Consider the following 26,691-nt stretch of genomic DNA (forward strand, 5'->3'; position numbering starts at 1 on the left):
GCAAACGATACGTACTTGAATACTCCTCCCCACCACACCCCATTTGCATTGTGTTTCCTTTGCACTGAAATGAACGAGGTGGAATAATATAAGGACAACATAAGGTAAAGGTAAAGGGACCCCTGACCATTAGGTCCAGTCGTGACCAACTGGGGTTGTGGCACTCATCTCGCTTTATTGGCCAAGGGAGCCGCCGTACAGCTTCCGGGTCATGTGGCCAGCATGACTAAGCCGCTTCTGGCGAACCAGAGCAGTGCACAGAAACGCTGTTTACCTTCCCGCCAGAGCGGTACCTATTTATCTACTTGCATTTTGACGTGATTTCGAACTGGTAGGTTGGCAGGAGCAGGGACCGAGCAATGGGAGCTCACCCCATTGCAGGGATTAGAACCCCCAACCTTCTGATCGGCAAGACCTAGGCTTACATAATTAATTGGGTAAATTCTATAAATTACACGATTTCACCACAGCAAACAGCGAGACAAATAACACGGTTTTCTGTGGAAGCTGAACTGCAGGGGAACGGGAACGGCACTACAGTGGTACCTTGGATCCCAAACGCCTTGCGAGTCAAACGTTTTGGCTCCCGAATGCCATAAACCTGGACGGATGTGAGGGTTCCAATTTGCGAATATTCGTTGGAAGCCGAACATTCAACAGGGCCTCCATGGTTTCCAGCTGGCCGCAGGAGCTTCCTGCAGTCAATCGGAAGCTGCAGCCTTGGTTTCTGGACATTTTGTAAGTCAAACGGACTTCTGGAATGGATTCCGTTCGACTACCAAGGTACAACTGGACATGCAATGAATACAGTGGAGGATGGAAAATAGTGCCTCCTTGCATCCCTAGCTGAGAAGGTGCTGCAACTCTATTTCTGCTGACCATGGGTACATGTATCAGCTGAATTGAATGTGCGAGAGGACTGAAGCAGCCCCCTGCTGATGGCGGCTGTGGGAGGAGACCATGCTGCCACCATCTGCTCCCCCCTGGCTCCTCCCAACATCCGGATGTTGCGCATGCGATGTCAGGATGTCGCACGCATATGACATCATAGGAGACATTCCCCCTTCCCCATCGCCCTCGCAAGCTGCACCTCTGCCATCACAACTCCGTAACTTAACTCTACATTGTGTGAATAAGTACTTTCTTGTTCTTGAATCATTTTTCAGCTTCAATGGGTGTCCCAGATTTCTAAGTGTTCTAGTTGTAGGGCTATGGGAAATAGAGAAAAGCTTTCCGCTATCCACTATCTCCACACTATGCTTCAAAGAGGAGCAATGCGCTACCCCTCCATTTTATTTTTCAAGAAGGCTCTCTTATCCTTGAGTCAAACCATTGTTTCATATAGCTCCAGACTGCAGATGGGGAAGAAATGTGTTCGGTTCCCATTTTAATAAGAACCTCCCTAATTTGCACTTCCCAAAGAGAACGCAGCCATCCTTTGAAATGTGCACTTCTCTGAATGTTTGTGATGCTGTTGCAATACAAAGAAGCATATATTTGGGGAAAGTGCACAGGCAGATTGATATAGTGGCGAAAGTAATGTACAAAAATGCACTGTATCAGAGGAAGTGCCTTGCAAAATAATATCAGTATTAGGCAAAATTGCAAGCAAGCTGGGATTTCATTCTTACCATGTGGTGAAGAAGTCCTTATTGCAAGCCAATAGAAAGATTGCTTCATTAGCAAGGGGTTACAGTATAGCCCTAGCTCAGTATACTGGTGTACAACAGGTACAAACTAGGTAACACCCTTCCTGGAGACAACAGCCTAGAGGTGTCAAACTTTGTCACTTCCCCCACCTCCTTGCACATTGGCATCGCACATGACTAAGAAACTTATCTTCAAGAAACATAGTTCAGTTTTTTGCCCGGCAGATGCAATCATCCCTGTGTATTGTACACTTATTGCTACCTTCCCTTGGCCTAATTGCACCTTTCTTTTTCAGCCAGTGCAATGCAGATTCAAATCCCTGTTATACAGAGCATATTCAACAGACTTAAGTGCAGAACAGCTTGTCCTTGGGACTCAGCTATACAGCTGCAAATAAAACGTGTTAAGTGTGTTTTAAGTGCAATATACAACGTGACACTAGATGGCGATGGTGAGTCTTATGCAAAATTAGATGTACAGTCATACCTTGGAAGTCAAATGGAATCCGTTCTGGAAGTCCGTTCGAATTCCAAAATGTTTGGAAACCAAAGCGCAGCTTCTGGTTGCCTGCAGGAAGTCCTCCGTGGAAGCTCCGTTGGATGTTTGGGTTCCAAAGAACGTTTGCAAACCAGAACACATGCTTCCGGGTTTGCAGCGTTCGGAAGCCAAAATGTCCAAGTACCAAGGCATTCGGGATCCAAGGTACGACTGTACAGTGGTACCTCAGGTTACATACTCTTCAGGTTACACACGCTTCAGCTTACAGGCTCCACTAACCCAGAAATAGTACCTCAGGTTAAGAAATTTGCTTTAGGATTAGAACAGAAGTGGTGCTTCAGGTTAAGACCAGACCTCCAGAACGAATTAAGTACTTAACCTGAGGTACCACTGTATTTTTAAAAAATGCTTTTATAAAAAAGCATTTTCAGAGTGGTTTTTATATGTGTCCAGATTCCGCAGAGACATCACCTTGCCAACAAAGGTCCGTATAGTTAAAGCTATGGTTTTCCCAGTAGTGATGTATGGAAGTGAGAGCTGGACCATAAAGAAGGCTGATCGCCAAAGAATTGATGCTTTTGAATTATGGTGCTGCAGGAGACTCTTGAGAGTCCCATGGACTGCAAGAAGATCAAACCTAGCCATTCTGAAGGAAATCAGCCCGGAGTGCTCACTGGAAGGACAGATCCTGAAGCTGAGGCTCCAATACTTTGGCCACCTCATGAGAAGAGAAGACTCCCTAGAAAAGACCCTGATGCTGGGAAAGATGGAGGGCACAAGGAGAAGGGGACGACAGAGGACGAGATGGTTGGACAGTATTCTCGAAGCTACCAGCATGAGTTTGACCAAACTGCGGGAGGCAGTGGAAGACAGGAGTGCCTGGCATGCTCTGGTCCATGGGGTCACGAAGAGTCGGAAACGACTAAATGACTAAACAACAACAACAACAAAGATTCCGTCCAAGTCACGTACCACTTTGTTTGTGAGAGTAGGTATGTAACATTCTCAAACCTGCTGCCTATCTGGGACACTTAACCACAACAGAAAACATGAAGCTGTTCTAATCAGAAGTGGGACACAGCATGGATATATTTGTTTCATTGCTTCCAGGGAGAATAAGCAGGGTAGGGGGATGTTCCCCACTTGAGCTATGTGCTGCACTAGTGTAATTACATCACCGCCATCATGTTTGCCGTAGAAGTACATTTTCTTATAGCTTTCAGATCACATTAGCAAAAGCAGGCACCCGGGCCTGGTTTGTCTCGGGACTTCTTAAGCCTCCTGGAGCATGATCAGGGAAGGTCCTGTTGGGATGAGAGTTCTCCTCAACTGGGCAGGGTGTACACTGATGTGGCAGCTCATGTCTAGGCTGCTGGCAGGAACCCTTTCTAAATGCCACATATTGGTGCCTTATCTCTCTGACTGAGCAGGAAGGCTTTGGCACTTGCAGAACGAGCCACTTCAAAGCAATGCGGGGAGGGGGGAATCCCTCTCTAAATCAAGAAAGATGCTGAGATAAGTAGACGGAAGCAGCATCAATAGCACAACTAAAGGGAAGGGGGGAAAGAGATTTATAGGGGCATCTGCGTGCGAGATGCAAAATCACTCTGCTCGTTAAAAAGTCAGATCCGAATGGGGATACTCAGAATAATCATCTTGTTCAGAATTGTCCTGGCTGGCTTCTTTATGAGCTTTCAAAGGAAAGGAGAAGATATTAATTTATACCAGCACTTTAAAGACAGTGAGAAAGTAGGCAGCATGATTGGAAGGGCTCTGGAACACAGGGAGGAAAGGTGAACTGAAACTGCTTGGCTTGTCACTGATGTTTTCAGGAGGTGCGGTGGGGAAAAAGCTTCCCTCTCTCTTCAGAGGTTTTTCAGCACCTCTTTCAAAAGGTTGACTTATTGATTTATGCTGCCTTCATATCACACCGTTTTCAGTAATGCCACTGCATAGCCAAACCTGATTGGCTGTGTGGCATTGTAACATCATCTTTTCATCATTTGACTCCTGGTCCTGGTGCGGTCCCTTCTCAGCTCATCCAGAAAGCAGCAGCAGCAACCAGAGGGAACATTCTGGTAATATTCAGAGCAGATGTCTTTGGCATGAAATCATCAACTAACCACAACACCTCACCTAGAAGGGGTGATGCAATATTCCTCAAAGTTTTTCAAGGATAAGCCATCTGCCTTATTCTGATGCACTGCCCACATCATCTCCCTCTGCCCCTGCTCCTCATTGCCCAGCTGCGGGATAAGCAGCCTGATGCTTATGTCTAATTAATGCATGAAGGGGTTAATACCACAGAGGAAGCTGTCCTGCCAGGCTTAGCTTCAGAGGGGCTAGGTCAGTGATGGCCAAACTTGGCCCCCCAGCTTTTTTGGGGACTACAATTTCCATCATCCCTGACTACTGGTCCTGTTAGCTAGGGAAGATGGGAGTTGTAGTCCCAAAACAGCTGGAGGGCCAAGTTTGGCCATCACTGGACTAGGTAAACAAGACTTTGTTCCCTTCAATCTACCAGTGTGTGAGGAAATCTGTGCTAATTGCAGCAGCTAAGACCACATGGCTTTCACAAGCCAATCTTGAGTTCCTGTACCAATAATTTAGAAACTTTACCACCGTAATTAAGTCAAGCTTTACTGCCTGTGCAAATTTTCTGAATGCTGTATGGAAAAGCACATGAAACAGACATTTGCAGAGTTTGTAAGTAAACCATTTTTATCTTACCAAGCGTGTGGTCTTTTTTCTACGCTGGAGGAAGACGGAAACCTTAGAAGGAACTCACAATGGCATATTTCAAAGGTCTAACAGCTTAGATTTCCCTGCTTTACTTTGCTACATGTTTTGTGATTTTAAATCTCTCTCACCAAAGAGTACTTGCTTCAAACCTGGATCTTGGCATCCAGGAATTCTCCTTTTATACCTATTTTTCCTTGCCACCAACACCAACCACATGTTCTATGAGTGTTTAACACACTCAAATCATCCTGGACAAATCCCAGATCAGCTTAATTCAGTTTGGGATCCAGACTGAATATACACAGCTAAGGAGACAAAAACGAGAACACAGCAGCCTAATGGGGACTGAGTATGCCCAGTGCATATAGAATACAAAATGACTGGCGGGCGGGAGGGAGGGGGGAGGCTGGGAGACCAGAGGAGGAAATGGAATAGAGCATCCTGGAAAAGGGCATGGCTGGCTGACAGGAACCTGAAACAGGAGGATTCCATATTGCCACATTTTGCTGCAACTCTCACTTGTGATATACAGTCATAGAAATGCAGGGAACGCTTTTGCTCCTCCAGGAACGCCCTTCTTTCCAAGAGTCAACTGGAAATTGCAAGAAAGGTCAGGTGTTCCCCCAGGCCTGTGTCTAGTGGAGATTTTAATTATGTGCAGTGATAATGGAAAGCTGGGAAAGCAAAAGGCGTTAGTCTGGCCCTCGACTTCTCAGGGGCTGTGAGGTGTGTGTGTGTGAGAGAGAGAGAGAGAGAGAGAAAGATATGAAAACCAGCTCAGGGCAATATCCCATTATTTCATTCAATAGGATCCTGAGCTGCTTTCCCTTTCAGCTGTTGTATCAGTGCCACAGCGTGAAAGGTGTGAAGGAGAAGTGAAGCATTCTGAAAAATATGGAGAGACCCGAAAAATCAAAGCTTCCAATAAGCCCCTCTAAGGTAAACCTTTGCCCCTCCTTTCTATTTCAAAGGGAACTCACTTTAAAAACTCGATAAAGTACAGCTAAAAAAATTATTCTCTCTCTCTTTTTCCTTTACGTTTTGTTTTTTCTTAAGCTGCCAATTTGGTCCCAGCAAGAGTCAGACCACCACGACACAAAAATAAACCACTGAGTTTCTCAGGCACGGTTCCTGGGCACAAGGATTGGGGCCCTACAAACAATTCTATACTTCCATCTGTGAAGTACTGGAGGCCATGCAACTCAGAGCAGACCCATTGAAATTAATGGACTTTGTCAATTCATTCCTATGGTTCTACTCAGAGCAAAACTTAGCTGGTTCCAAACTTATTCATCCTTACTAAGCAGTAGACACTCACTGTGTTTAATGAGGATTTTTCTCTGAAGTAATTGTCCATAGAATTGTGGCCTTAAGTCAACTTAACATTCAGTCTGATTGAATAACTCATTAACAGCTGGTGGGGTGGTGGTATTTTATTGTTTTTTAAAAGTGGATTTTTTAAAGAAAAAAACCTGATGATCAATCAAGTTTCCTTCCCATGAAAGGTTTTCCAGCACTGATGTCATTGATGTAAATGATCAGCCTCTCATGACTCTAGCAATGTGTTTTAAGATAATTTCCCAAGCAACAAATGAGTTCCCCCCCCCGTGTTAATCAGTCAAGAGAAACTGTTGTCTTCATTAAATACACTCACTATGTCACTTCCACTGAACTACTGTAAAATTTATGTTAATTGGCTAAATAACTGATTAATTGGTTAAAAGGTAGACAGTTAATTTACCCAGAAAATGCATTATTTGGTGAACAGCCTAATCAAATACAAACTTGGGAGAACCATCACATTGAGAAATGCATTCTATATTTAGGGAAGAGCAAGAGGCGTCACCAGCTCCAAGTCGCAACTGGACAAGGGCCCAAAGTTGTGTACCATTGACGGTGGTTTGAATAATGTTGAAATATGTAATATTTTAAATAAATAAAAAAATATGTTAAAATAGGAATCATATAGGGTTTGAATATGGGAGCTGAAAAGCTAAGAGGCTTAGCAAGGGCAGCCGGCCAGGCAGCACCATATACCACTACAACTCCTCATTAACGTATCTCATACTAATAAGAAATGTCCCTTATTGCTGAATGCAGTAGCTGGAACTCACAAGTCCATAGGCCTTTTAATTTGGCCAGCTTAATTGCTTGCTAGTAACTGCAACCCAAGCGATGTAACTCACTTGCCATTGATGACTCCATCTGGATTCAGCATGGGGATGACCTTGAAGATGAAGCATTGCCTCAGGAGAGCTGCAATGGGGTCACTGCTGAGCAGGAATTCAAGTGTCCCCTTCATTACCCAGCTGGCATTGCTCTCACCTGGGTGGACCCTTGCCATGAGCACCACATAAGGACGGTCACCTAGAAAACACAGTGGGAGGGGTATTCTTTAAAAAAATGCTTTTTCCTGTCCTTCTCCCCCTCAAATATCATCATCATCATCATCATCATCACTACTGCTACTACTAACATACAGTGGTACCTTGGGTTAAGTACTTAATTCGTTCTGGAGGTCCATTCTTAACCTGAAGCACCACTTTAGCTAATGGGGCCTCCTGCTGCTGCCGCACCGCCGGAGCATGATTTCTGTTCTCATCCTGAAGCAAAGTTCTTAACCCGAGGTACTATTTCTGGGTTATCGGAGTCTGTAACCTGAAGCGTATGTAACCTGAAGTGTATGTAACCCGAAGTGTATGTAACCCGAGGTACCACTGTACAGTAATACCTTGGCTCCTGAACAAATCGGTTCCCGAACAATCAAAACCCAGAAGTGAGTGTTCTGGTTTGTGAATGTTCTTTGGAACTCAAACATCCAGTCGGGCTTCCATGGCTTCCAATTGGCCACGGGAGCTTTCTGCAGCCAATCAGAAGCCACGCTTTGATTTCCAAACGTTTTGGAAGTCAAATGGACTTCCAGAATATGGATTCTGTTCGACTTCCAAGGTACGACTGTATATCTGTCCCAATAACCTCATGGGAGCTTTATATTCTAAAATGGCACTAAATGCACTGTGAGACTTTCCCATGAGACCTTTCTTCTGGGTAGAAAAAGAACAGTGCTTTCTGTTTTGGAGCACCAGTGGTCCACTGGCTTCGTTCATGTGGTCCACAGCATGTCTATGGAATTCAAATTGAAATGCCATAGAATAAAATACAAGAGATAAAAGAAGCGATACAAATACAACTAAAAACCATACAGCATCTAGCACAGAACACAGGCAGAAAAATTGTTAACTGGTCTGCCAAAACACTCAGCAATTTTCAAGTGGTTGGAGGGAGGAAATGGAGGAACCACTGGCTTTGACACCCACAGCTGCTTTCTCCATTACTCTGTCAGGTTAAACAAGCATGTAGCAAAAACACATATGCCTGTAGTGGCCATCATTTCTGACAGCCACTACAGACAGATGTTGGCAGAGAATCAAGGCCTTCCAACCCATTTTGGCTTTGCATCACATTTGACAACATACCAGCTGTATTCTTTAGTCTCTCTCTATTCTAGCCTGCAGCTGAGAAAGGGGGAAAAGTACCACCCACCAGAAGAAGCAAGGGAGAAAAATGATTTGGGTCTAGTATGTATTAGTACATATGCAGCAGAATGATGAGCTCATGTTCTGGGATTGTAGAATGGATTGTACCAGTTGGAGACTATACAGGGGGGGAGTAGCATTTTCAATGTTCCCCCATATTTTAAAAAGCCCACAAAAAAAAACTGCAAGGAAAGAAAACTGCACATGCATGTGCTGCTGTGGGGATCTTTGGCTCTCCAGATGTTGTTGGATTCCAACTCCCACCATCCCTGACCAGGCTGGTTGGGGCTGGTGGGAGTTGTAGTCCAATAACATCTGGTGGGTCATAGATCCCTCACCCCTGAACTAGGGCAGCCAGGGGAAATGTACCATGTGTGTGTGTATGTGTGTTAGTTCATAAAATTTATACACCAGATCATTATAGTATACCAAAAAAAAATCAAGAAAATCAGGGAAAATTTACAACCCTGCTTTAAAACATACAAAGGTTAAAATATTTTAAAAGATTAAAGTCAGCTTAACTTTCTAAGCATTTTAAATTATATGTCCACCTTTCAATAAAAGCAATACTTTTCAAAGCAGATTAAATTGTAATACAAATAATTGAAAGAAATCGCAGGTTTAAAAATTTATAATATGTTCTTTTAAAGAAACTTGATGAACAGAAGTGAAAACAGTAAAATCAGCAGCAATCAAACCAAACAACCCCTGCAATTCCAGTTTTCTGCGTACGGTGAGGTCAGCTGGCTTCTTTGACCTAGGCGAGCATGCAAAAATGTTGCTACTCTAACTCAAGTTTGAAGTGGTACACTGCCATTTAGATTTTAGAGTGCTGTATTACTTTTACTGTTGTTAGCCGCTCTGAGCCCCGCTTCAGCTGGGGAGGGTGGGATATAAATAATAATAAAAAAATATTATTACTATTATTACCTTATTCCTTTCACTGCTTACTTAGATCCAGCCTTCTCTATTATCTCTAACAAGGAAAAGCTGCTAGGGAATAGGGGCTTTCAGCTTGATGAGAGTGGGAGCAAAGCACAGCCTAGAAGAGGGCTCTCCAAGTACAGCCCCTTGTACTGGCTATCAGAGTCAGAGACCACTACAGGAGCAGTGAGACTTCAGCACATGTGGCCCCTTAAAAGGAAATTAATGTGTGTGCTGGCCTATATCCTCTGTCTCAATTTAAACACCATTACTCACAGCTGCAAACACAATTCCAGGCACTCGTTTGTTCGAGTAATGAACAGCCACTTCTGATTCCGAGCCCCTTTCAAAGTTTGCCAGTAAAAGTGGAAGGAGAATGAAATATCTTCCTTCTGAGAATGATGAGCGTTGACAATCTTGATCCCTAGCTGGCAACCCATCTGACAATTATATGATTTGGTGTGACACTCAATGAGAGATTGTTCCCCCCCCCCCTTTTTTTTTATTTTTGCGTGGGGAAACAACAATTGATGGCACCACGCTGGTTCTGAGACTGTTTTGTCATGCTCAACCAGATCACTTCAGAAAAATGTAAAGCTACATTCAGTTGCTTCGTGGGGTTTGGATTCGGAAGAGGCCCCAAGGGAAGGACGAAGTAAGAACGACACTTCTCTCTTTTAAGAAGAGTCGAAAGCAAGAGCGCTGTTGCAAAAGCTGCCTTTATGTCACGCCGTGGTGCTACTGTGTATCTCACTGTCATCCATGGATTGTGGAATCATCTCACGCAAGGGTGGAGAATCAGTTTTCAGCTCAAGGGTCACATTCCCTTCCTAGGACCACATGGCAGGGCCAGAGGCAAAATAGTTTATAACGGTGCAGGACAATTGCAGAACAAATGAATCCAGCATAAAGGAGATGGAAGCATGCCCAAGGGGTCTTGATATGAACCATGCACCTCTCTTCATCTGTCAAAGCCTGGAGAGTTTGCACTCACTGGGTGTTTCTGCATGAGTTGCTAGTTGTTGCTTAGTCGTTTAGTCATGTCCGCTCTTTGTGACCCCATGGACCAGAGCACGCCAGGCACTCCTGTCTTCCACTGCCTCCCGCAGCTCAGTCAAACTCATGTTAGTAGCTTCAAGAACACTGTCCAACCATCTCATCCTCTGCCGTCCCCTTCTCCTTGTGCCTTTCCCAACATCAGGGTCTTTTCCAGGGAGTCTTCTCTTCTCGTGAGGTGGCCAAAGTATTGGAGCCTCAGCTTCAGGATCTGTCCTTCCAGTGAGCACTCAGAGCTGATTTCCTTCAGAATGGATAGGTTTGATCTTCTTGCAGTCCATGGGACTCTCAAGAGTCTCCTCCAGCGCCATAATTCAAAAGCATCAATTCTTCGGCAATCAGCCTTCTTTATGGTCCAGCTCTCACTTCCATACATCACTACTGGGAAAACCATAGCTTTAACTATACGGACCTTTGTTGGCAAGGTGATGTCTCTGCTTTTTAAGGTGCTGTCTAGGTTTGTCATTGCTTTGTTATTGAGTTGCTGGATTCGCCCCCTATTTGAAAGGCCTTTCCCAATGGGGTTGCTCAGCAGCATTTAACAACATATGATTGATCAGCTACCTTTGGCTAGATGTTCCACAGGCCTGACCTGTCTATTCCAGATGCCAATTTGCCATGCTGGTTGGTGATAATGGGAGCTGCAGTTCAACAGCTGGAGGACATTGTGTTACATCTATCCTCCTCCCTGACTACTGACCTTTCTGGCCAGGGCTGATGGGAGTTGTAGTTCAACAAAATCTGGAGGGCACCATACTGGCTAACCCCAGTCTCCTATATAGTCTGTGTTATGCTTGAAGCAACAGACAGTACAAATGCCTGCTCCTGAATCATATGCATCGTATTTCTTATTTCCCAGCTATTTCATTGGCTGCCCCCTCCCTCTCTCATCTTCTCCCCCTCACCATGATTTAGAACTGCTCTCTGGTCTCATTGCTGAATGAAACTTATGGGATTCTGCATTTGTGGCTTGGAATTGGACTCCTGAGGGCCCCTAATGGACAACAGCTGTAAATAGCACTGAGCCAAATACAACATGCTGCCTTAAAAAATAAAATAAAATTGATGACTGAAGCCTTAACAATCCTTATCTGTTCTCAGAGGGGTGGGGAGGGAGGGGAGCAAAGCATGTTAATTGAGATGCCTTATTTCTGCTTGTAGATGCCTTCTTGTTTTTGATCAGAGGTAGGAATTGAAGGGTCTGTCAATTTCAGTGCTCTTTGTTTCTCATTTTTCCTACCTTAAATTCAGTTCCCCACAATCCTGCAGCAATCTGTGATTTCTTTTTTGTTAAAAAAAAAACCCTCATGAAAATTATCCAGCATTTTAGCATGAATTTCTCCTAATAAACCCATTTTTTTGTATGCAAGCAATTTTCCCCAATATAAATAATTTCTATGTACATGTATGTTTATGCACACTTTTAACTATTGTATGCATTTTTGTAAACATTTGTTAGAGATCTGCATCGCAAAATTCAGATAAATGCAAATTTCTAAGGATGGCTGGGTTTTATTTCACGTGTTGTTTCAGAAGGTGAACAGAGTAAGTTTGCATTAAAATGCAAACTGAAATGAATGTCTCTCCTATCACTGCCACCCCATTTCATTCTCACTAGCACATTAGTCTGTTCCATCCTGTTCCACCCCCTTGCATGCCATTCCATCCTGTTATATGCTTTTCACGTGCACTTTTTAATGTAACAAACATGCTTCTCAACGTGTTAATCAGCAAGACACACATGCTGTTGCAAACATATTTTAAATAAAATATGCATTTTTTTCAAGTGAATTTTTGTACACTAAAACTGTATTGCACAATCCAGAGAGGTGTGTTGTCAGATTAAGGAGTTGCAAGCAAGTCTGGAAGAGTCAGATTGGGTTAGTGGTCCACTGCACATAGCATACAAAACAAATTTCTCTCCTATCCCTAAGTAATTCTTTGGTGAGCATGCTGGTGAGCTCCCCCTGGGATGGGGGAAAGGATCAGAATGGTGAAAACACACTCATCTCTTCTGTATTGTAATCAAAGAATTGTAGAGTTGGAAGAGACTACCAGGGTCATCTAGTCCAACCCTCTGCAATGCAAGAATCTTTTGCCCAATGTGGGGCTCAAATCCACAACCCAGAGTTTAAGAGTCTCATGCTCTCCTGACTGAGCTATCCCCGCAAACATATGATGCTCAGATACATGCCTGAACTAGCCATTCAAATGGTATTACTGATTCATCATGACCTCAAATAATGAGACAACCCAAGTCAGAATTGCTTCTGCAGTACCCTAATTCATAGCTGCCTAAACAATGCAAATGTCTTCCCAAGGCATATTGCATGGAACTCGTACAAGGTCTCTTAATGGGCCGAGGTCCTTCAAGGCTGTGTTCGAAGGCCAGCTCTTTCAAAGCATTAGGTGACCATTTTGAGAAGAGTCCTTATTGGATTCTGGGGAAGCTGCCAGCCAGCTCAGGTTAGCTATTTATCTCTGCAGAAACCTCATGTGGCACATAACCTTCTCTGGGAATGTAAATAATAAAAAGGGGGAAAGCGCAGGAACCTTTTTCCGCTACATAAAGTCTCATCCAACATATCACATCTTGTTACACTGCATTACGTTCTGACATGCCCAGAATATAATGCCGAACTGCTGGCAGACGTCAGCCAGGAAGAGGTGAATGAGGGTTGGTGTCATGGTTTGTATGTGTTTACTGCAAACTGGAGTAGAAACAGAAAAGAAAAGAAACGTTCACAGTTTTAAGAGACAAAAAGTATCAACAGGTGCAGAATTTTTAACACTGCAAACAAGCTGCAGGCTGCTATTTGCCTGGAAAAGTGGAGGTTTGGAGGAAATGCCTCGAAAATCGCAAGGGAGGGTGTTCTGGCAAATCTCCTAATGTCTATCCTAGCTGATTGAGAGAGACAGTGCAGATTAGTAGGGATGGATGAATCTGTCGTTTTTGTTTTTCTTGGTTTCTCATTTTTCCAGCAGTAAGTTCCATTCCCCCTATTTCCGCATCAGTGTGCAATGCTTTCTTTTCAGGAAGGCACATTCCATGTGCATTTCCCCAAAATTATGCATTTTCATATGACAATGCTGCCCAATGTAAGCATTTCTGCAACCAATCTTTCCTAATATGATATAGCTTTGCATATTATTTTTCACAAATATATGCCGTTTTGTGCAATCTCTTCGGTTGGCAATCTGCATAACAAAATTTAGAGCTTCGCGATTTTGAAAGGTAGCTGCGTTTTGGTTCACTTGCTAGTTTAGCAAATGCAAAATTGGTAAGTCTACAGGAAAATGTGAACGGAACAAATTTGTTCCCCTTCGTTACCTGGGAATGGGTATTCTATGAGCCAATTCTTACAGACGTAGGCAGGTATCTTTATACTTACATATTTCTCAGACTACAACTTCCATCATCCCCGAACGCCAGCCACACCAGCTGGTGATGATGGGACTTGCAGTCTTCAAGTCATGTGGCCTGTGGTTTTCCAGGGTTTCAGACAGGCGGTCTCTCCCATCACCACCTACCCAATTTTATTTTATTTTTGCGTGTGATGGAGATTGAAGCTGGGACCTTCTTAATGGAAGGAAAAGCATGCACTCTACCACTGAGCTGTGCTCCATCTCCTGATATTCTACACCAGGAGTAGAGAACCTCAGGTCCACGCGCATATGTATCCCTCCTTGCCTCCTTATGTGGTCCTTTGAATTCTCTCAAGGCCACAACCCTCCCAGCCAACCCTCACTGGCTCTACTTTGCACCCTCCTTTTCAACCACCTTTTCTTCCTTCCTTCCTTTGTCCCTCCTTCCTAACTGCTTCCAAATGCTCTGTGCACAGAAACAGTTTCTGGATAAAGGCAACGAGGGTCCTGACAGTCTGCAATGATTCTTTTGGATTTTGCAACTATATATTATACATGCAGGCATTGTTATTGTTGCACACGGCAAAAGGGAACATTACGAACGTTAAATTGCTTTGCCCATGAACTGCCTTGCTCAGTACTTTCATATCCTGGTGGGGTTGTTTCATGAGCCGCGTTGCCTGGCAACCTCTTTTGTGTGCCTGTGTGTGTGGCAGTGTTATTGGAATCCACTCACCTTTTAAATGAGAGATTCTTGGAAGGGATTGGGCCATAAAGAGAAAAGACCCAGACACAGACATGTGATGCCCAGGCCACAGTCCATTTCATGTCTTAGAGAGGTTTGCTGGATGTGCTTTGAGAACTAAGTGTGGCATGATGAACAGGAACACAGAAAGCTGCCTTATACCATGTCAGACTGCTGGTCCAGCTAGCTCAGATATCCCCAAACTCAGCCCTCCAGATGTTTTGGGACTACATTTCCCATCATCCCTGACCACTGGTCCTGTTAGCTAGGGGTGATGGGAGTTGTAGTCCCAAAACATCTGGAGGGCTGAGTTTGGGGCTGTCTGATCTAGTTGAAGGGCAGGGAACCTGCACCCTGAGGGGCAATCTTGGTCCACTAGAGGGCGCAGTTTGTTCCAGGAGCCAAACCGCACCTACCTGTGAAGCAGCTGATGGCACTGGGTGATATCAGCTGATGGGCAAGGGGTGGGATTCAATTCTGCATTCACAGTGCACACAGAACTAGTGTACACAGCTAAAGCAGTATATTTAATCTCCCATTCATTTTGGCTGGAGAACCACATTGCAAAATGCAGAGAAGTGAGAATTTCAAATGATGGCTGTGCTTTGGTTCATGCATAGTTTCGGGATATGTGAATCAAGTACTGGATTATGGAAACTGGTTCAAAATTCTGATGATGGGATAACAATCATTGGGGCATGTTTCAGTTGTCATTCTGTTTGCCTGTTTTGTGTGTTTCTTTCTGGACTTTTCTTACCTGTACCAAACCCTTAGGAAGGGATGGGTTCAGGAAGGTAAGCAGAATTGTGTTTGGTAAGCCCAGGAATAGCTGGCCCACCTGGTGGACAATAGCCACAGCAATAGCCTCCTGGCAGCAGCAGAGAAGGACTCGTGTATGAGAACACCATATTGGCTCTGGCAGTGCATCTGTGCAGTCCTAAACTTCCCACTGCCCCATCATCCCCTTCCTGAAAAAAAGTGGGGGGTTCCAACTGACCCATCCCTCATGAAGGAGGCTATGAATAGCCACTATCCACAAAGGCTATACTCTACTACTGGAGGCAGAATGCCCCTGTATACCAGTTGCTGGGAATCACATGTTGGGAGAGTGCCGTTGCCCTCAAATACTTCATGTGAGCTTCCCAGAGTCATCTAGTTGGCCATTGGGAGAAGAGGATGCTGGAATACATGAGCCTTCAGTCTATCCAGCAGGGCTTTTCTTATGAACCAGCACAGCAAAGGCTGATTTAACACATAGGAAACTATGGACTTCACTTCTGCAATATTTAACAATTCGTGGAGAATGTCTATCAATGGCCGCTGGCCATGAAGGCTATGTTCCACCTCCACTGCCGAAAGCAGTATGCACTCAGGTCTGGCTCAAGGGCTTCCCATTGGGGCATCTGGTTGACCATAATAATATCATAGTACTTTATTATTTATACCCCACCCATCTGGCTGGGTTTCCCCAGTCCACTGTGAGAACAGGATGCTGGACTAGATGGGCAAAGGAAACAGCCTCAGGCTAAATCAGTCCAGCTACAGTGGTACCTCAGCTTACGAACTTAATCCGTTCCGGAAGTCCGTTCTTAAACCAAAACCGTTCTTAAACTGAGGCGTGCTTTCCCTAATGTGGCCTCCCACCACGTGTGCCCTTCCACTGTTTGGATTCCATTGTTAGACCAAGGTAAAGTTCTCAAACTAAGACACTATTTCTGGTTTTGTGGAGTTTGTAAACCGAATCGTTCTTAAACAGGACTGTTCTTAAACTGGGGTAGCAATGTAGAAGAGAAGAAGAAGAGTTTGGATTTGATATCCCACTTTATCACTACCCGAAGGAGTCTCAAAGCGACTAACATTCTCCTTTCCCTTTGTCCCCCACAGCAAACACTCGGTGAGGTGAGTGGGGCCGAGAGACTTCAGAGAAGTGTGACTAGCCCAAGATCACCCAGCAACTGCATGTGGATGAGCGGGGAAGCGAACCCGGTTCACCAGATTACGAGTCCACCGCTCTTAACCATTACACCACACTGGCTCTGTAGTTCAGGATTGCTTCCGATTACCAGTTGCTGGGGATCATAAACAGGAGAGCAGGCTGTTGAGCTTTTACCCTTCTTCTGGGGTTTCCAGAAGCACCTAGTTAACATCTGGGAGAACAGAATGCTGGTCTAGATGGGCCTTTGGTCTGATTTAGCAGGGCTCTTCCTACGCTCTTAAATTGATCAACTATTGCAAGCAACCATCTTTCTGGAGTATCTCAGCCTGGATCTTGGTATGGGAAAGCACCAGTAATTCAACTTCCAACATTGTTATGACTGAGAGCAGAGGGTTGCCCGCAGTATCATTCCCTCATCCTCTCCTCCTTCCTTTCTTCCCTCCCTCCCTGTTTGCAACGCTGTTGTCATTTCCTAACGCTGATGTCACCCCAGTAAATGCAGGCGGTGTTAGATTGGAGTCGCGAGGGCAGGGATATCCATCATGAGCCGTTGCCATGATATCTACTTCAAAGCCTGAATTTGTTCTGAGGCAGGAGGCAATTTGGGATCCTCTTAAGTATTTTACGCTGATCACTGACCTCCCTGTGGCATGTTTTGAAAATGGAGCCTAGCATGGGTGAATGGGAGAAATTGCTTTTGCAGAATTGAGGCAGGATGCCTAGGATATGAAAGGCAGGCGGAGAGGGGGATGGAGGAGCCCATTTCTTCAACTGAGCGTTACATGAGAGAGAACACAACTACCTGCTTTTGCATGGTCTGAGTGGCGTGCTGCATGATGGGAAGGTGGCTCAATCCAGGTTCCCAACTGTTCTCCTTCATTAGAGTAAGAGTCAAAAGACTCTTAAAGGGCAAAGATAGCTGAGGGCGTGAATCTTTTCAGAAGGCCAGCTGCTCAGTAGAATGGAGAGGGTCAGGATAGTACCTTCTGCTGGGCCCCATCCTGTGTCCCTAAGTTCCTCTGGTGGACTTACCCAGTCATAGGCAGCAGCATCTCTCTGCTGAGTGCCAGGCAGGTGGGTCAGGTTACCACTACCAATTTAATTTCCTACAATGCCACCAATATGGCATCAACTCCGGAGTAAAAAGGTAAAGGGACCCCTGACCATTAGGTCCAGTCGTGGCCAACTCTGGGGTTGCAGCCGGCGTACAGCTTCCAGGTCATGTGGCCAGCATGTCGAAGCTGCTTCTGGTGAACCAGAACAGCGCATGGAAACGCCGTTTACCTTCCTGCTGGAGCGGTACCTATTTATCTACTTGCACTGATGTGCTTTCGAACTGCTAGGTTGGCAGGAGCAGGGACCAAGCAATGGGAGCTCACCCTGTGGCAGGAATTTGAACCTCCGACCTTCTGGCACCTGCAGGCACCACAATGGATGTTTCAGTGTCTGAGCAGTGGTATCACAATATACATATATGCATGGGGCACAGAAGGGTCAAACTGCATTTCTAGAGGGAGGGTAAGCTTTGCCAAACATTACATTTTTGAAAGAGAATTAATGGTATATTTCCCATGAATGCTCCATCCCTAAGCATTTTTCCTCTGACTCACAGGAACATAGGAAGCTGCCTGAAACCATCTAGCTCAATACTGTCTACAGTGCCTAGCAGCAACTCTCCAGGATTCTAGGCAGGGACATTACCAGCCCTACCTGAAGATGGCCACGGGTTCAACCTAGAACCTTCTGCATGCAAAGAAGATACTCTATTGCTGGGCTATGACCCTTTCCTTCTCAAATAAGCTCTATTGATTTGGATGGGATTATAAATTCCCACCACCACCCTACCTGGCTTCTGATACCAGCAGGTGGAACTGACCCATGGGGAACTGGTCTCCATATATTTTGATTGATTACAATGGAGAAAGGGACTTGTGCAACCCTGCTTGTGTTTACTGAGAAGTATATCCCACTGAGTTGAATGGAACTTACCCCTAGGTACTACCTACCTAAGTAAGTACATGAACAAATGCTTTTCGTTGAAGTAAACAACAAAAAAAGTTACATAAATGATGGAAACTGCTCCCACAAGAGACAGTGATGGTTGCCAAGTTGGATGGCTTTAAAAGAGGATAAGACATTCATCGAGGATAAGGCTACAAATGGCCACTATTTCTGATGGCCTGTGTTCTACCTCCACTGCTAGAGGCATCATGCCTCTGAATACCAGTCGCTGTAAAACCAAAGGACGATAAATCGCTGTTGCACTCAGGTCCTGCTTGTGGAAATCCCCCGAACATCTGGTTGACCACTGTTGAGAACAGGATTCTGGATTAGACGGGCTACTGGTCTGATCCAGCATGCTCTTCTTATGTACTTAACAGGGGGGCTGTTTTGTAATAATTTCAGACTCCCAACAGTGACTTGGGTTCCTTTTTGGTTCATTCCTAAGAGGCATTCTAATTATATGAGGATTGTTGCATGCTGACAACAGTTACATTTTCTCTTTATAAAGCAGAGGTGGGCAGCTCTCAGGAACCACACTCCCTTGGGGGTAGTGTTCTGAGAGCTGCGTGGTAGCAGTGGGAAGACCCAATGATGGATGGAACCAAACTTGTTCTAGATTAACTGATCCAGAATAAAGACCACCCTCTTTTCATGGTTGCATCAGATTAGAATTCCCAGTCCTATGCTGATATTTTCTTAACCAGAGGAGTCCACCAATGGAAGCCACACTGCTCCTGTGTCTTGTGCTAAATGCTGTATTAGGAGACAGCACCAAAGTATTTTTCCTATGCCCAGGAGCTCTAATATCCCAAAGACTTGGAATTCTACAGCATCCCTAGCACAGATGGTAGCAGAATGAATGGCAAGATATCTGTGGTAAACATGGAGTGAATGGCCTCTGTCCCCACCTAGCGAGCCAATATTGAAGATGCAATCATATTCAATTTGCAAACATATGTCTAATCAGCATAAAGCAATCTAATTTTAAAATGGTAAAAGTGCAGGATTCCAGACTTCTTGCTGCGAAACGGGACAGCCGGTGCGTCCCCCAAATCCCTTTGGATGGGCTGGCATTTACTTCTTGAGAATTAATCATGTTGTTTTGGACGACATGTGTTTTCTTTTCAGTGTTAATGTCTATGCTTTTGATATTTAAGAGAGTAGGGGAGTTAGAACTTGCCTTAAACACTCTAAGGACCAAGAGTGACAGTAATTCAAAGTAATAAAATTAATAACCTCAGCAAACAGAGGCACTATTATAGAAAAGTATGTGAGCTGTGCCCCTCCTCCTCCTCCCTGTCTGTCTGTCTCCCCTCCCTCCCTCCCTCCCTCTCCCTCTCTGTCTCTCTCACACACACACACAAACAAACAAACAAACAAACACACCATTTGCAGTCCACATCCGATTATTGGTTTGGAGCAACCCTGCTTTCATTTCAGACATACAGCGGCTCTCAGCAGACAAGTTGGCACAGATGGAATCCCATCAGGTATGGAGAAATTCTTTGAGAATGTCTAGAATTTTTCAGTGAGTTTGATTCTATGAGCTTAGAACTCTGAAGTTTACTTTCTCACTCTCCATCATGTCATAGGAAAGCCAGGAAAATTGTGATAGCTTGCCCCCCACCGCAACCGCCATTGCCAATGTTTTGAATTACTGCTAAGTATATCTGGCACACATTTGAGTTTTGTACATGAATGTCATAGACCGTATTGCTTACAATTCATGACCTTTTTGACCCCACACTGCTTACTGATTTTGCCCTCTACATACCTATGGATAGATAGAGTGATAGATCAGGGTTGGCTGAAGGCATTTTGCTGCCAGAAATGGAAAAGGTTCACTGACACCCCAATGACACTGGCTGTTGAATCCTATTTCAATACTGGCAATGGAATAGTGTCACCCACACGTGAAGGCAGAAAGTTAGTTATGGGGTGGCAGAACATTCTGTGTGGCACATAAACCTCTGTCTCCTAGAAGGCCACAGCCAGGGGGCTCAAGAGAAATAGTGCGGTGATATCATGTCAGGAATGAGCCAGCTCCAAGTGAAGGTTTGCAGCCAACTGCAGAAAGCAGCCAGGAACAGAGAGGCTTAGATGCTGTCACGGAGGGGAGAGCAGACAGCTGCAGACTGCTGAGAGCAGGCTAGAACACAGCCAAAGATCATAGGAAGCACAAATAGGCACGAACAAACTCAGAGATAGCCTCTCAGAAAAGGAAGAGTTTGGAGCTGATCCACTCAGTCCGAAAAGCTGGAGAATGGGAGGGCTGCTAGATAGGAAGCAAAACAAGAGACGTAAAGTTCGTAAGTTCAATATCTTCTGTCAACATCAGAAGGAATCTTCAGAAGGGGCATCTTGAGTAATGGTGCCAAAGGCTTTATTAGGGCCATCCGGAGCTATCTGTTTGTTTTTGCAGTAAATCCTCCTATGCTGTGCTATCAAGCGGGGAACCTGAACTCCTGACATATCACTACTGCCCCTGGCCCAGCATCTGCCACCTGAAGCACTTGCCTTACTCTGCCTCAAAGGAGGGTAAAAAAAATCAATTTCAGTATATTTCAGTTTCTCATTTTTGCAGTCTTAAATTCGGTTCTCTATATTTCCACATCAGTTTGGAAATGGCAATTTCCAGGAATCTGCAAGGAAGCTGCTTATTAATTTGAAATTGTCAGCAAGATAGGTTTTATTTCTCCACTCCGTTCTTCCAATTGTTTACATAATAGTAGCTTATTTATTTGTAGCAATCCTTGATCTTGTTTTATGCTTTGTAAATCGTTTTGTACTGATTGAAAAGTTTCACTTTCATGTTCTATGTTTTTCTTTAAAATTATTTTTTTATAAAAAAAACAAAAACAAGTTGCCACAAAAATTCGTCAGCATTTTGGTACTAATTTCTCCTAATATACGCACTTTTGTATGCATATTTGCCTAATATACACATTTTTGCAAAGCAATTTCCCCCTAATATAATGCATTTTATGCAGCATTTACACAAACACATGTGCTTTATGCATATATTATGCAAAATTTGGAGAAATGTGAATTTCAAAGAATGGCTGTCTTTTGGTTTGCACATTGTTTCAGAAAATATGAATTAGATAAGTTTGCCTTTGACTGCAAACTGAATCGAATTTCTCCCTCACATGCAACTGAGGATAGACAGACTTTGAGCATGTGATAAAATGGCTCTAGTCCACAAAGTCTGATGCATGAAGTTTTCAGTCTTTATGGTGCCCTGTACCACTTGTTTTATTTTCTTTTTATTCATGAGGGGGAAGCAGAGCACTCCTAGGTCCCAGCCTAGAGATTCTGCCTCTCTGAATTTTTCTGCTAAAAATTGCGCTGAAGCATCTGCTTCGATTAGGCAGCTTGGCACGGCATAAGGAAACAGGCAAACACTAAATCCTACCTCCTGCTGGTTGGAACGCAGTTTGTATCCACGCCATGCTATTTCTGTAATCTCTTTTTTCATATTTGTGTCAGGGAATATCAAAAATGCTTTTAAAAGTAGCGTCACTTATTTAAATAAAAGTGTATCCTTGTAAATCATATTGTCATAACAAAATGGATGGCTCACGTACTCCGTGGAGCTCATTTATTTTTCTCCTTTCGCCTTTCAGAAAGCTTTTTTTATGCCCGCACTCTACTCGTGAGGTATCTGACGTGCATCCCACCACAGATCTTTAATTGCCTAAAAAGGGTGCGCATTTGTGTGCAGTGGGAGAGATACACAAATAGAAGAGAAAAAGTTATTGCCAGGTCTAAAACCCATCAGAAAACCCAACCCAGTTTTTATTGTGCTGTGCTTATCTGAAGTGCCTACACTTGCAGATCGGGGCAGATGCACTGATTCTGCGGTACATAAGAAGCATGAAAGAGGGCAGGGAGTGGAATGGAGATATGGCGATCAGATCAGGCTCCTTGGCCTTGCAGTTAATAGGCATGGCTGTGTGGCTAGGCAGCTGGAGGAGGAGAAGTTGGGAAGATGCCAGCGAAAGAACTGGGACTGGAGGGAGTGGCCTATTTGTCATCCTTAGGACCTCCAGGGAAACTTGCCATGCCTGATACACCTGGAACTGGGTGCAGAGAGTACACTTAACTGCTAAAGGGAGCAAAGCTGCGGGCAGCCTGAGGCCTCTCCAGCCCCCTTGATGCCTATCCATGAGCAACAAGTGAGTGTCTAGGCAGGTGCGAACAGGTTCCAGGAACTCTGTTCTTTGTGAGCTTTTGTGGGTGAGCTGTGAGTTTGTTTAGGCCCTGGGTGAGAGACAAGGTGGATGGGGAAAGTCCTGAGAAATAGCCAGGAGTCTGAAGGCTTAGCCACACTTACCTTTCCTCCACTCTTTCCAGGCACAGAGCACAATTCCAAACTCTGTGTCCAAATGGCCAGAGTTTCCCCTCGCAAAAACCCACTCTTTAAAGCTCAATCGGAGCAAACGTCAATCCACGGAAAACCAGAATTGTTTTATACTCCAATTCAGCTTAAAGAGCAGGTATTCATGGGGGAAATTGGGGCATGGGGACACTCAGACATGGACCTCTGCCTGGAAAGAGTAGAGCAAAGGGTAAGCGTAGATAATTGGAAGGAGTTGGTCTATATCTTACTAATAAATTCAACATTTGAAATGGTAACTGTGTATTTTTTTTGGTAACATTTGTTGTTTAAGCTGTCTGTTGGTGCTTTCATTTTCTGTACACAGCTTATTTATTTTTATTTCATAAAATTTAAATACTGCTTGATTGTAACAACAACAACAACCCCCAAAGAGATCTATTTTTATATACCAAATGGTATAGCAGTATAGAAATAGCCTAAATAAGTAAGGTACTTCCATGGGAGTGTGGGAAAACCTCAGAATGTGACACTGGGGTGAAAATTCAGCTTCCTTAGAACCTCTGTTTTCATTTCCCCAAGGTACTAGTCCCTATGGCTGAGCAGATATGTTCAAATGTGTACAAGGGATGTCTGCTGAAGTCTCAGGAGACAATGAGGTTCCTCAGTAAGATACTTGGGGACATGGCTTCAAAACTCTGATTATCTCTGTCCTTTCCTGTAAGGAGCAAAAATAAGAAATCATGCAAACATTCTCCACTTGCATAATTTTAGAGGATGCACAGTTCAGTTTTCCTTGGCACAAAATTTGGATAAAGCCTAAATGTCATGGGGCAGTGATGTATCACATCCTAAAGTAAATAAGTGGAATAGCATAAACCATGACATCGTTGTTATTTATTCATACCCCACCTTTTCCCCAGAACTGGGACTCAAGGTAGCTCACAAAAAATTAAAGTAAATTCAAATAAAGCACACATGGATAAAGCATATAAATAGTTATGATTAAAAAGTAATTTAACTATATATGGAATTAAAATAATGTGTGTATATATATATATATATATATATATATATATATATATAAAATTGCAGATAGGGTGGGGGACAATACAGCACACTATCAAGAACTCTTTCCTTGAAAGCAATCAGTTAGGCTTCTTTGAGATCCAATATGTAAAAGGGTCTCTTTGCCATTGGTTGACATTTTAGGAGAAAGGCAATAACTGTTTGGGAAGAGAACACAGCTCAGTGACAGAACACATGCGCTGCATGTAAGAACATCCAGTTTCAAAGACCCTGGCAGGTGGCAGGTGGTTGGACAAGCCTCTGGCTAGGACCTTGGAGAGCAGCTGATAGAAGAGCTGCACACAGTCCTCCTGACCTAACCTGGATCCATTCCCAAATCGGTTAAACATATGGGCAGGAGAGGGTGGGAGAAGGAGATACTGTGTCTCCTCGCCCACCCCAAAGAGAACAGGAGAATCAATCCTGCCGAGTGGTGTTTCACAAGCATGTTCCCTGCAGGGTACACAATGGCAAAGCAATGTTCCCTGCAACTGGCAAGACTGCACCCTGAGCAAAGGATTGAGCTACATCAGTTTGACTCCACATAAGTGTTCCACTGATGGGACGTGCAAGCTAAAGCTCCTTCTTGCCCAATGTCTCACTCCTTAACAGTCCTGGGCTCACTTCAGGAGGCCCAATGTGACCCATCCAGAGCTTTCTCCACCATACTCTGCTGGAACCCAGTTCTGCCCAGTTAGGTTTGATCATCAAGTCCAGTGGCGTAGCGTGGGGGGTGCAGGGGGGGCCGGCCGCACCGGGCGCAACATCTGGGGGGGGCGCTCGCACTCGCAGCTCTCTGCCCCTACCTGGCTCACTCTCTCTCTCTCACTGCAGTGCTGGCTGTGCGAATCCGATCCGAGCCGCTGGGTCACCGCCCACTGTGGGGGGGGGGTGCCAGGCGTGCGGTGCGGTGCGGTGTGGTGCAGTGCGGAGAGAGAGCGAGGGACTATCTGGGGCAGGGACAGTGCAGCGGGGGGGGGGCGCAAATTACTTGCCTTGCCCCGGGTGCTGACAACCCACGCTACGCCACTGATCAAGTCTTTGGCTGAATTGGGTGCATTGTCCTAGCTAACAGTTAGAATAGATAATTGGTCTAATTTGATTTAAGACAGTTTTCTGTGATACAGATGGTCCCACATTTATTAAGGGATAACATCTTTCATTCATCACAAAAGAGAGGAACCCATGATGGGTCAACGTGAGGATCAGTCATAATGATATAAGATCTTATTGATATATCAGACCAACATACATCTAGCAGTCCATAATTCCGTCCCAACGGTGGCCAGAAGAGCACAAGTAAAGCCATTCACTTGCCATCTGTCTCCAGTGTCTGTTATTTAAGGGTATACTGCTTCTGTGTATGGCCCTTCCATTAAGTTACCCCGGCTTGTAGTCCATCAAATGAAAAATGAAGGCTTTAACACCATGTTGAAAGGCCTGCTGCCTCCCTAGGAGTTGGTGTCATTGTTGATGCTTTTTGCTCTTTTCTTGTTTGACAAACCAGTGTACAAAAAAAGGACCCTGGCATCAAAGAGCCCTAGCAAGCAAGACATGACCTGATGTGTGAAATACAGCTAAATAGCTCATGCTGCCAAAGAACAGGATTTAAACACAGGCATTTAAGAGAGTAGTCATCAGCTCCAGTTTGACAAAATGTACTTCTCACAACTCAGGTTCGGAACACATTCCTGAGCCATACAGCTTGACCTTACAGCAGTGCTTGCTTATTGGCAGGCTAATCAAATATTTGACATTTGGTCAGGCTAAGTCAGGCTTTGCTGTTGTTAGAACAAAGTCTGCCCCTTCAGAGCTGTCCCAGGTCCTGAAGACACTGACAGACCCAGTGGCCTTGTTCTTGTGGAAGATGGTAAGCTGCCATGCAGGCTGTATTCGTTTGGTCTTCGAGTAGACAGCTTATGTGACTGAGCACTCCCCCACAAGAGAAAAATCCTATAGAAGAGCAGCATGTCATAGGGAAAGCTATGCTAAAACTTTCCCCCTATATATACCAATTTTCTGCATGCAAAAATTTATTCTTTTTGTTGGGAGGAGTATGGAGTTATATGACTCCCCACCTGCAGTCAGAACTGGTGCAGTCCCAACACAACTACCATTTCCATGAGATCTAGGCCTCTGATTCTCTGGTTCCGGATCAACCTATTGTATTTTGCCTGCTACATACTGTCTTGTCATATGAATTCATCAGTCCTCTAGTCAAGACTGAACTGTAGGAAGATGTTAAGTCAGGCAGAAACCGGAAACCATGGCAAGGGTCAAGATGGGAGATCAAGACAAATGTCAGTGCTGAGAAGACATCTATTTCCTAGAAAAACTCCAAGGGCCTGATAGAGGGACTCTGAGGTTCCCCATCTCTGACAAACAGATGTGAGTGTGTGAGAGTGTGTACATGTACATCAGCAGCTGTGCTTTGGTAGGGAAACAAACAGTGCTTTCTGTTAGTCCATTCTTTCTTCTCTTCCCTTGAAGCCACATTCTACTTTTTAGAGCAGAAGCATTGGAAATATATTATCTCTTCCTCCACAGCCTTCATATCACAGAGAGAAGAGGCATTTGCACCCTCCATGAGGGTCTCTATTGCTGAAGGTTAAGCCACCCACTCTCAGGTTGCGAGTATATTTTGCCCTTAATGCAATATTGCCATACATAATTTTCACCATGGAAATTAATCTATACAGTCAAAAATAAGGAAGTGCACCTGAGGCCACCATTACAGCAGTGCTAAATCTGTCCCCTACCCTATTGACTCTGGCAATTGTGAATTTGGACATGCTCCTATCAGTCTAGTCCTATTTTGAAGTCTCGC

At 44.4% G+C, this 26,691-nt stretch overlaps 1 protein-coding gene across 2 annotated transcripts in view; it reads right to left on the minus strand.

Annotated features, from left to right (window-relative positions):
- Positions 1-26,691, minus strand: part of AGBL1 (AGBL carboxypeptidase 1) — a 388,355-nt gene that overhangs the window by 236,105 nt on the left and 125,559 nt on the right. For both annotated transcript variants that reach the window (XM_083411906.1, XM_083411907.1), the window contains exon 18: positions 7,077-7,257. In XM_083411906.1, the coding sequence (XP_083268032.1) occupies positions 7,077-7,257 (181 nt within the window). The remainder of the gene's footprint in view (positions 1-7,076; positions 7,258-26,691) is intronic.

Source organism: Podarcis tiliguerta (genome assembly GCF_965153285.1).
Source record: "Podarcis tiliguerta genome assembly, chromosome: 14".
In the NCBI taxonomy this organism is placed as follows: domain Eukaryota; kingdom Metazoa; phylum Chordata; class Lepidosauria; order Squamata; family Lacertidae; genus Podarcis; species Podarcis tiliguerta.